The 12,548-nt window shown below is 39.7% G+C and overlaps 1 protein-coding gene across 2 annotated transcripts in view; it reads right to left on the bottom strand.

Moving 5' to 3' along the window:
- Positions 1-12,548, bottom strand: part of Wdr7 (WD repeat domain 7) — a 277,721-nt gene that overhangs the window by 223,459 nt on the left and 41,714 nt on the right. For both annotated transcript variants that reach the window (XM_021215119.2, XM_021215120.2), the window contains exons 13-14: positions 8,376-8,571; positions 2,465-2,679 (exon numbers count right to left, since the gene is read on the bottom strand). In XM_021215119.2, the coding sequence (XP_021070778.1) occupies positions 2,465-2,679; positions 8,376-8,571 (411 nt within the window). The remainder of the gene's footprint in view (positions 1-2,464; positions 2,680-8,375; positions 8,572-12,548) is intronic.

Below are 12,548 nucleotides of genomic sequence, written 5' to 3'. Positions count from 1 at the left end.
AAAAACAAAAACAAAATTTAAACATTTGCAGATAAATGGACAGAGCTAGAAACAACTGTCCTGAGTGACATAGCTCACACCCAGAAAGGCAAACATCGCCTGCTTTCACTCATATATGGATGCTCACTTTTAATCTTTAGATATGTATGTCTTATTTAGAAAATCCTATTAGGATAGATAGCTTGGAAAGGATCAGAGGATATGAGGGCTTGTCCAAGAAATGGAAAACAGAAATTGGCACTATAAAGGGGATAAGGGTAAATTAGAATTGGAGGATTAAATTCGGAGGGGGGTGGGAAGGCAATGTAAAGGAGGGGCTATGGAGAGGCATTAGCTAACACTAAAAACCTTTTGAAAGACCATTATGGGAATCTACTATGGTAGAAGTCCTAAGAAATATAACATATGTAAATGGGATTTAAAAGGGGTTACCATATAATGCGGGAGGTAATGCATAAACTAGACATCATATGATATAAAGTAAAAACTCCAGTAGTAGGAATGAGTTGCATCCTGTTGAGTCGTTGACCAAAGGGAACCCCACAGACCACACCTCAAAACATTACAGGCAACTGCCAGTATTGCTGGTTACCTTCTACAACCTGAAGATAAGTCCTTATTGCCAAAGATACCATTTACATCATTGAACATGAGAAATCAAGTTGGAGCCCAAATAGAAGTTTTACCCCTACAGACTAGCATTCACAGCACTGGAAGATGATATGCGCCTGATATGATAGAGGAAAAGAGCAATCATTCATCTCACCAAGCTATAAACAGTAACTCGCCTGCAAGACAGACTGGTGCAATAGCAGCATCAGTGCTGTGTAAGTAACCAAACGTTGAGATGGAACTCACACTTCACAGTTAATGAGCCCAGAAACTGCGACTAGAGAGGGCTGGGCCATAGGGGAAAACCTACTCTTACTATTCTGCTAACTAAACACAGCAACAAGATGACTCCTAATGACACACTGCTACATCCACAGGTCAGCTCATTGCTCTACCTTCATCAGAGAAGCTGCTTTTTCAGTATATCCTAATTAACACAAAGACCTACAGACAAGGTGAAGGCAGTCAGAGACCCTAGACATCTCAGCCCTAAAAGGAATGGTTTTAGCAAGCCCCTCCCCACAAGGTTTAGGGATCTATGTGGAAGAAGTGGGAAGATGCTAAGAGCTAGAGGTGGTGATGATTCCAACCAAGCAGCCTCTTCGGGCCATCGCGCTGATGCACGTATGAACTCCCTGTGACAGCATGCACGAACAGTGAGAGAAGCCCTTAATGGTACAGCCAGCATCCATTTTTCATGAAGTGATTATCCTCCTGCAGCCTCAGCTGCCTAAGCCTTCCTATAACTGTCTTCTGTGTACTCTCCAGCACTACCTCTGCTTCCATCACTAACTGCACTATAAAACACACTATTAAAAGAGGGACAAACAAGACTGTAAAAAAAAATCACCTAATGAACCCTGACCACTTACTAAAGCCATTCATAAAGAGTACTACGCTGCTTATTTTTCTTTAATTTTCCAGCTATATGTTAGAAAATTCTTTTTCTAATCTTGTATGTCTAGGAGCTACCATCAAGAAATATAAGAAATATAAATGTAATAAAAATTCTTTAATTCTTTAATATTATTTTAAAATTTTTAATAATAAAAAATGCAACTGTTTTACACATTTGTACAAAATGAAAATGCCACACTGTATAATGAGACAATGACTTCCTGGGTCAAGTACAGGATTCTTTGAAACAAAGGACAAGCCCAGCAACAGACACATTTAAGCTGTGATTTCTCCTCAAACTTTAGAGCATGGACCTGAAGGTATGGAGAAAAACCACCAAAGGATTTCCTAAGTCCAACTAATGAAATATAAACTACAACTGAGCCGATAAAACATTCATGTCTTGGGGAAAGAAAGGATGATCAAAGGGTGGTATCACTGCCAATTATGGCGGCTATGGGTCAGTGGGACAGCGGTGGATTCTCATCCACTGCTGGCATTCCCTAACTCATGACAGTTGTCAGCTTACAGGGGAGCCTTTCAACCCCTTCAGTTTTATACACAAGTTTAACCATTATGAAAAAATGGAAATCAAGAATAAGTGAGCCACAAAATAAAGAGTGGCTTAGCATTTCAAAATGAAGGATGGGGGCCAGCCTGGCTCTGCTGCTGCTCATAGTAGGACATCCTTCTGCCAAACAGAGAGGTAGCTAGTGTCTAGACTGCAAGTATCAGTTTGGAAAATTGAATTGAACTTAAGATTACACAAAGGACTAAAAAACTGCCTTTTTATAATATCAAACCAACATCATTTAGTTGAGTAAAAATAATTTTAAGATTTTGATTGGTTAAAAAAATCCTTTTCTTTGATAAAACGCTCAGGACTGGAAAAAGGTATGTTACTAAATAACCTTGCATGGAACTCACGGACAATGAGACTACATGCAAAGCTCACCTTGTCAGAGGCCTCAGAAGCCAAAAGGTTAGTTGCAAGGGTTTGCAGCTTATGGTGGGCCATATTTTTAAGGGCGGCAAGACTCCGTCTTGTCATGGCTTGCTTCAGGTTGACTGCTGGATGACTAAGCGAGTCTACTGCGGCAGGAACGGCTTCGTCACAAGCATTCAGTATCTCCACTGCTGTGATTCCCATTGCACAGCGATCTAGCGCACCTGGAAGGCAGCAGCTCCACGTGGATTACACAATACTATCAACTTTTAATTTCATTGTTTAGGTACAGAAAAAAATGGTATAGCATGTTTGGAGGAATGTCTTAGTATTTACCCAAGTATTTATTTATCCCTTGTACTTCCTCTGTAAACTAATCTTCCATGTAGATCCCACAATTATTCCTCTCCCAAGTCTTCACAAACCTTCCCGGTAAACTTTTAAGGCTTTAAGAACCTCTACCAGGCCTTTCCCCTCAGCCGTTTCCCAGGAGGGTTTTCTTAACTAGTCTATTACTTTCACACTCTTTACAAACACTAAACTCAATGATTTCACCTCTCTTAGTCTTCTATCAACATTTAAACAACTATAACAAAAACTCTCAGTAAAATGGGCCCATTTTCTCCTTCAATAATTTCGGAAGCTATTTTTCAAGAAAGCATTCACAGAACAGAAATGCAAATGTTGTGTCTTCTCCATTTAGGATGCAAAATTTCTTCTTCATTGCTGGTTAAATCCTGTGCCTCCTTCACACTGGGTAGGAAGCAAGCACCTACCACTGTAGGATCTGTTGGGTTCTTAGTTCCATCACCGCAACGCTTCTCATATGTTTATAAACTACGTACTATTTCTACCCACAGATACTGCAAAGCACCTCATCTGGCCTTCCCTTCTATTTCTTAATTATTTACTGATTGATTGATTGATTCCTATTTCAAGACAGTTTTTCTATGCAGCCTTGGCTGTCCTGGCACTCACTCTATAGACCAGGCTGGCCTCACAACCTCTGCCTCTCAGTGCTGGAATTAAAGGTGTGCACTGTGGCCCAGTTTACATATTTCTTTCTTAAGTTAGAACACAAACTTCTTCCAGCATAAGTTTCGTCCCCACGTTTCATACTCCCAGATTATTTTATCAGCTTCTGGTTTTCTGTTTTATTTTTTCCTTACTTATAACTACCAGCATTATTAACTGTTTATTAAACATCTTTAAGATTAAATTATTCTTATGTGTATGAATGTTTTGCCTGCATGCGTGCTCTGTGCACCACATGCATGTTTAGTGCCTGCAGAGCCTAGAAGGGGGTATCAGAACCTCTGAAAGTAGAGTTTCAGAGTGACAGGCTGCCAAGTAGGTGCTGGGACCTGAAATGGAGATCTCTGCAATAGCAGCAAGTGCTCTTAACTGCTAAGACAGCTCTCCAGACCCTTACTTACATTTTTACATGCCTCTTCAAATCCAGAACTATGAAGTACACAAGAGCTAGAGAGTTTAAGGTGATTTTCTCACTCTAAAATATTTATGTTAACTATTTGTAGGTTAATGAGACACATAGTTAACAGCTTATAGTAGTTCTTGCAAATCCATGGGGTGGGGGTGGGGGGGAGGTCAACAAATAAAAACAGAGAAATCACATTTGGTTTGGATTTGAACTGAGATGGGAGATACATGCTTTTTCTCCTCTTGATGTTCAAGCCGTAGCTAGTGATATACAGGCCCCTAGAGAGTTGGGAAGGTACATCATGAAGGTATTGACATTATTTATTTATTAAATTTATTTATTTATCAAATCAATAAAAAATGAAGCTCTATAAATCAGATTCAGGCAGGATTTGATGTATGAAATGTATTTAAACTCCAAAGAGCTACCTCAGCCATCCTCATAGTGTTTAGGGAGACACTCAAACCTAACCCTGCCCATACGGACTGGGTGCTATGCTGTGAGAGTGACAACCAGCACCGCTGAGTTTAGGTTAGATGCCCTCAGAGTCAAACATTCCTTACATTTCTTCTTTTCAAATGCATAGGGATTGCTTGAAGATTTTCATAATTAAGGGTTATGTTGGCTTTAATTTTATCGTGTGTGTGTGTGTGTGTGTGTGTGTGTGTGTGTGTGTTTGTGTGTGTATTCTTCATTATGTTGAAATATGTTCCTTTAAGTTCTACACTCTAGGACTTTTACTATGAAGAAGTTCTGGACATTATCCTTTTTTTCCCCTTGTATCTTTTAAAATGATCATGTAATTTTTGTCATTAAGCCATTGTATGTGGTTTACTGCATTTACTAACATGTGTATGTTGAACCATACAGGCATCTCTGAGATAAAGTCAACTTGATGACAGTGAAGAATCTTTATCACGCATGCCTGTAACTAGTTTGTGAGAATTGTATTGAGGATTTTTAGACAGACTGGTAGGATTCTGCTGTGAATCCAACTGAGCCTGGGCTGTTGTTAATCAGAAGGCTTTTTCTTCAATCTCTTCATTCATTGTGGGTCTAGTTAGGTTGTTTATCTCCTCGTGGTTTAAGTTTGGTGGTTTGGATGGATCCAGAAATTAATCTATTTCAATTATATTTTTCAACTTAATAGAGCACGGATTTTTAAATTATTTCTTTACAAGTTTCATTGGTGTCTGAAGGGTCTGATAATCTTGTTTATCTTGGATTTGTTGATTCTTTGTATTGATTTTTATTGTTTATATGAAATTCTTTGTATTGTATATTTCAATGATTTCTGCTCTGATTTTTATTATTTTTTGTCATGTTCTGGATTTTGGTATGGTTAGTTCTTGTTGTTTAAAGCTCTTGAGTGACATCATCAAGTCCCTTATGTGTGCTCTGACTTCCTCCTACAGGCACTTAGAGCTGGACTTTCCCTTACAAGACTGTTTTTAATGTGTCCCAGGGGTTTTTATTGTATTATGTTTACACTGTCATTTAGTTCCAGGAATTTTTTTTATTTCTTTTTTATTTCATTGACCCACTCATCATTCAGTAATGATTTGTTTCTTCTCAGGAAGTTACTGTACTTACTAGTGATTTCTTTGCTGTTAATTTTAAGCTTTGTGGCACTATTGTCAAACAGGCCACCAGAGCTATTTCAGTCTTTCTGACCTGGTTAAGATCTGTTTTCTGTCCATGCATGCAGTTCATTCTTGAGAAGCTTCCATTAGCCACTGGGTAGAAATGTACTCTTTCTTTTTTAATTTTGTGTGTGTGTGTGTGTGTGTGTGTGTGTGTGTGTGTGTGTGTGTACTTAGCTACTTTACATCCTGATGACTGCCCCCCTCCTGGTCACCCCACCCCACAATCTTTCCCTCATTCCTCCTCCCCTTCTCTTCTGAGTGGGTAGCTCCCCCCCCCTCCAACCCCCAGTACATCAAGTCTCTGCAAGGCTAGGCACTTCCTCTCCCACTGAGACCAGACAAGGCAGCTAGAAGAACATATCCCACATCCAGGCAACAGCTTCTAGGACAGCTCCCATTCCAGTTGTTCAGGACACTCATGAAGGTCAAGTTGCACATCTGCTACATAGAAATGGAAAAGCCTAGGTTCAACCCCTGTATGCCCTTGTGTTGGTGGTTCAGACTCTGAGAGCCCCAAGGGTCCAGGTTAGTTGACTCTGTTGGTCTTCCTATGGAGTCCTATCCCCTTCTGGACCCTCAATCCTTCCTTCTATTCTTCTATAAGAGGTCCCAAGCTCCACCCTCTACTTGGCTGTGGGTGTCTATCTGTCTGAGTCAGCTGTGGGTGCAGCTTCTCAGAGGACAACATGCTCCTGTCTGCAAGCATAACAGAGTACCATACCTTTTGAGGTTGGGGGGAGTATTCTGTAGACTATCTGTGATGTCCATCTGATGCATGACGTCAGTCAATCCTGACTTGCCTGGATGTCTTTCTTTAATTTGAGGAGGTTTTCTGCTCTGACCTTGAGGTCACTAGGTCACTGCCTTTGCACTCTTCTCCTTTGTCTGTCCTGTACTGTCTTTGTCACTTTATTCAACCATGAACTTATCTTTTTTTAACATAGCTCAGTCGTTACAGCTATCTCCTTTATGTCCATTAAGCTGTTGAGTACCATCTTCTCTAAAATCCTCAAACTCTTTGATGGAAGTTGATGATACCAAGTTCTGTATCCTAAGGTTCTGTATCCTGTTTTTCTCAGAGAGAACATTTATATAGGGACTACTTGGGGTTTTATGATGGGACAGGAAACACTCTGTTTTGGTATCTCTTGGCGAACTCCCCAGGAAAACTCTGATCCTTCCTTCTTACATATTTTTAAAATAATGTGTATGTTTTGGGGTGGTTCTCAGCATGTAAGTGAGAGTGACTGCGAAAGCCCAAACAGGTAACCACACACCCGGAGTGGAAGCTCCAGTGGGCTGGGGGCTGAGCCTCTACAAGAGCAGTGCATGCTCTTTACAGCTGAGCCATCTCTCCACCCAAAGCAATTCTCCCCTTTAAAACACCCAATAATACATCAGAAATAAATGTCCCAGTGTTAATGTTTACCACAGAGCTGCGTGATTTCAGTCTACCTTGCTTCTCTTTTAATTTTTAGTACTTTTAAAACATAACAGAAAATATTAACATCTCTTACAGTATAAAGCAGAATATTGAGTTAAATGCAAAAGGAGTTGTAGTGGCTATTCCTGGTTGTCAACTTGACTATATTTGAAATGAACTACAATCCAGAATTGGAAGGCTCACCAGTGGACCTAATCTGGAGACTGGGAGATAGAAGTTTCTGATCTGGATCTTGGTATGGAGATCTTGAGACACAGTGGTGATTGAATCCAGAAGATTAAGACAGGGAGATCTCCGAGTCCAAGGTCATCTGGGATTAAAGGTGTGGTGGCACACACCTTTAATCTGGGCTACACCTTCTGCTGGGGACCATATAAGCACATTGGAAGAAGGGAGTCTGGCTCTCACTCTTTTGCCTTCTTGCGGTGTGGGACTCAGCAACTGCTAGATCCTTGGACTTCCATTCACAGCTACTACTGAACCATTGTTGGGATTTGGACTGGAGACTGTAAGTCATCAATAAATTCCTTTACTATATAGAGACTATCTGCAAGTTCTGTGACTCTAGAGAACCCTGACTAATACAGGAGTCAATTAGATTTTTAGGACTGCTTCCTCTTGTGAAGACTGCTGAAACGTGTCTACTTATCCATACTCTGTAGCAGGACAAGCAAACACACCTATCCAATCTACTTCAAAAGGACTGTGGAGAACAGACAGAGAGGAATAAAAACATTCATGCATATTACTTAAAACTGCAAAAGTATTATCACATATGCTTGTTAAAAAAAAACTTTAAGTTAAACCATTGAGTTACCTGCTGAAATATTCCTGGTAAAAACTGTATTGATCTGTATATGCACATCTATCACAGTGCCTGTGCTTTTCAGCTGAGCATTATTTATTCTAAACTAGACCCGTACATACATAAAACTGAAAACTCACATGTTACCTTTAAAGCCTACAGTGTCCATTTCTATTTGGCTCCTAAAATTACCCAGCCGGCTTCACTTCTCTGCTGTTCAAATAAAAGCTGGCTTTATCTTTTTCCACTGCTTTTTAACATGAGCCACAACTGTCTGTCGCCCTCAGCCTGCTTGGCCATCCATCCATAATATGGGTATCACTGCCTGTCATCTTCATCTGCACATCTCCCTCCACTGCATGTCTTTAAGAACTGTCAAACCATTTAAAGGTCTAACATGATACAACAAATACAAGGATGCTACGCATGCCATCATGGATAAAAATAAAATTAGAAAGGATAATTACAAGAAATATCCATAGAAACCTCTGTACATTTCCACATTTTATTTTCATATAAAGAACTATTTTCAGGAAATTAAATACATTCTTTAGACTCCACCCCCTCTCCACATTCATTCTTACCAGTGTCCATCTGCCAGACATACACAGAGCCGTCTGTGCATCCCACCACCAGGTAGTCATCGGAAGGCCTCCACTTGATCACCTGAATAGGAAAGAGGTGGCGAGACGCCAACATGATGCATTTTTTCTCTCGCAGACTTAGGAGTCCCACGGAGTGGTCACTGGCTACAGAACAGATGCAATGTTGAACTCTTGCCTAAAAAGAAGAATAAACTTTCATCAGATTTACATGAAAAGTAGAATAAAGTAGACCTTGTCTCCCAATAAGTTAAGTGAAAATGACTTATATGTATGTATACACCACTGAAAACCTACCACTATATTAGGTGAACAATTTCTTCTTTAGATTTCAATGAAAAGTTCCTGGTTCAAATAGATATGCTTTAAAAGTGCTAAATAATGCAAAGATTAAAGACTGGAAAGATGTCATTGAAATTTGAAACGAACCTCCCTAAAACAATTGCTACATCTACAAAGGCAAAACTGGATGGCACGGGTCAAGGTGGGTGGGTGGTCTGTTCTTATGCATCTGTTCTCTTTCTGTAATATGAACTCATTTTTCTTTGTTTCCAGAGAGAGCTTTCTGTGGTCTTTTTTCTGCTCACGGCTCATTTAGACCCATGCTTCTCCCTGCACTTTTGTCCCAACAAGAGTCCCTCAGAGTCTCACAGTCACAGTTGAGAGGCACAGCTACCATACATTATCTTCTCCCTTCACACATTGTCTGCAGACCGGCACCCCTGCTCCCTTCATGGTATCTGCCTATAATGACAGAAGATGCAGCACTCAACAAACCACACGACAAACACTTAAACATTCCTCAGAGTGTTCCCTGCTCGTTACTAATGTCTACCCTTCAATTTCCCTTTAAAACAATATCATTTATGAATAAGCAAAGAAATGATTTTCACTAGCAAGAGAGAACTGAATCTACACTATAGCAAATTAAAAGACTTTTAGTTTCTATAGGACAATTTGTAAGCAATTTAAAATGTAACCATATGAAAGCAACCATCTGAATTTATTGTGACTATCTTAAGAAATAATGCCCATAATGCTGCATAGCTTTTGTTCCAGTGAAAATGCTTTGTTATTTTGTTTTGTTTTGTTTTGTTTTTGAGCCAAGTGTCCTGGCATAGCCTAGGCTGGCCTCAGACTTAGATTATGCCTACCTCAACCAACCAAGTACAAGACTACCCATCCTCAGTTCTAATCTGAACCACAGGATGTCTTAGAACCTTTACAATGCTGGTGTGAATATGACTGTTTTACAAAGATGTAGAACATCACTCATCTCTAAACTTGCTTGATCTTGACCTTCTAATTAAAGCCCCCTGGGGAAGCAGCTGTGCTTGGGCCCTTGTCTGTTGTGAATGCTCCCAGCTCGACTGAGTTTTCCCTTATAACAGTGTAGCATCCTAAATCTATGAATGTGGCTCTCACTGGTCCTCCCTACATCTACTCTCTCTCCACCGTGAGTTAGCTGTACTTTTTTTTTTTTTAAATATTTATTTATTATATGTAAGTACACTGTTGCTGTCTTCAGACACTCCAGAAGAGGGCGGCAGATTTCATTACAGATGGTTGTGAACCACCATGTGGTTGCTGGGATTTGAACTCAGGACCTTTGGAAGAGCAGTCAGTGCTCTTAACCACTGAGCCATCTCTCCAGCCCTAGCTGTACTTTTATTCTGGTAAATGCTTACAATTGAAAGTAATCTTAAAGGTAAGAAAACCAAGTGCAGAGAGATACGACAAACTTTGCTTAAAGCATTACACAGAATTAATTGCCTTAGACACTTACTAAGCTTGTTTATTCAATGCCTTTTTTCCTTGAAAAAGACATAATAACAACAGAAAATAAACATATTTCCGACATGTACAAATTAGTTTTGTAATTACCAAGTAAATAAAAAAAACTGAGAAAGTAAAACACTAATTCAAATTTAGCCATGATAGACTAAGACTGGGGAATACACACATGCAAATTTACATATCCTGCTGCTCTTACTTTCAATTATTTCACAAAACATTCACTAAATCTATCAGTGGACAAGATATATTTTCTAATTCCAGATGAAAGACGGTTTAATAAAGTGCAAGCCTTGAATGTTTATGAATTATCATTAGCACTAGCTCTGGATTTGTCAAATAATTCACTAATTTTACAAAAAAAATAGATGAATACTGTATCAGGTGATAATGACTCTATTTTATCTTACATCTGCTATTTAACTATTTTGGAAAGGTGAGTTTCTGTATTTCTGCCACATGAAGCAGAGCTCCTCATCTCCGACCATAACTATCCCTAGCTATCGCTGCTCTCGCTCTGATCACGTGCTCCCATCAAGCCTGCCCATGCCTAGCACTCAGACCTTCTCCACTACTTGTGGTTTTAGTGCTTCAACTCATGAGCTCTCTAAACTCTCTGATAGAAAGGACCAGTCAGTAAATGGCCTGCGGCACATAATGATCTCCGGCGCCCACACTAAAAGCCGAGCACAGTGGTGCACACTTGCAAGACCAGCGCTGGGAAGAAGAGACCAGCTAATCCTAGCAACCAGACTAGCCAGTCAGCAAGCTCCAGTCAGCAAGCTCCAGTCAGCAAGCTCCAGTCAGCAAGCTCCAGTCAGCAAGCTCCAGGCCCCAGGGAGAAAACATCTCTTCAACATAAGATAAAGACCAACTGAGGAAGACATCCATCATCAACCTCTGGCAACCACTTGCCCCCGAAACATATACACCACACCACCACCACCACCACCCAGGCATACACACATGAACACATGAGCTGGCACCCACACAGAGCTAATAGCTCTTTGGTTAGACAGTGTTTCCCTGAGGTAGGTAATGGTGGTGACAGAGTTAGACACTAGTTTGGGCTGCATATGTCACTGACAATGACATATGTTATGGTTTGCATAGGCTCATATGTTTGAATACATGGTCCCCAGTTAATGGAACTGTTTGGGAAGGGTTAGAAGTTGTGTCCTTATTGGAGGAGGTGCGCCACTGGATTGGCTTGGAAGTTTCAAAGCTTCACACCATTCTCAGTGCTTTGTGCTTGTGAGCTCTCAGCCTGCTACTTCAGCCACCATGCCTAATGCTATGCCTAGAGTAGAAATGACTCGATAAAGTTAAACCTCATTTAGTCTGATTCCACTAATAAACTGAGTTGATGGCTACCTTTGAAGCCTATACAAAAAAAAATCAATAATATGAACAAAGTAAATGCCTAGCCTATTTAATGTAGAAGGAAAAAGACCATCTGAACACTTCTTTGGTATTAATTTTTATTCAATGAGCAGAATTATGATAAATAATTCTTAGCTATCTATTAAATGAAAGCACTTAAAATATTTGCTAAAACACAATTAACATGTTCTTATCTGTCCTCAAAATTATTAACATCTCATATTTCTTCTTGACTTAGATCCAACTTTCTTTATGAGCACTAGCCATCTACTTTGTGTATAATGACTATTTCTATAACCTATTAAAAACGCTTCATTCTTCTTTCTACTTCAACATGAAAACATCAACTAAAGATGATTTAACAACAGCATTATACTAAGATAATGTATAAAGCACTCTGATGATATAATTAAAATGATTATACAAGTCAAGCATGGTGACTCATACCTGCAGTCCCTGAACTTGAGGGGCAGAGCCAAGAGGAATAGAAGAGTTCATGACAAAGCTAAGATACATAGAAAGTTCCAGGCTGGCACAGGCTACAGACACACTCACATATACCAAGACACATACACCAAGGTTACCAACTAAAACGTATTACATTCTCACCAAAACTTATTGGAAAAGCATTCACACTCCAAATTCTTTCCATCATTTACAGATTAAAAATATTGGGTGGTGTATAACTTATGTGTGCCTCTGTGTAAAAATGGTATCACAATTCCTGACTTCAAGTTGTACTTCAGAGCTGTATAATAAAAAAACAGCATGAAACTGGCATTAAAAACTGACAGGTTGGTCAAGAGAATCAAACTGAAGGCCCAGACATAAATTTATACACCTATGGATATTTGTTTTGTTGTTTTGTTTTCTATAAAGAAGCCATCTTCAAAGATAGCATCTTCAAAAAGCTGTAAACCGGGCGTGGTGGCGCACGCCTTTAATCCCAGCACTTGGGAGGCAGAGGCAGGCGGATTT

Source organism: Mus pahari, chromosome 15 (genome assembly GCF_900095145.1).
Source record: "Mus pahari chromosome 15, PAHARI_EIJ_v1.1, whole genome shotgun sequence".
In the NCBI taxonomy this organism is placed as follows: domain Eukaryota; kingdom Metazoa; phylum Chordata; class Mammalia; order Rodentia; family Muridae; genus Mus; species Mus pahari.
The sequence above is the reverse complement of the archived record's forward strand: the minus strand, read 5'-3'. Positions and strand labels throughout refer to the sequence as shown.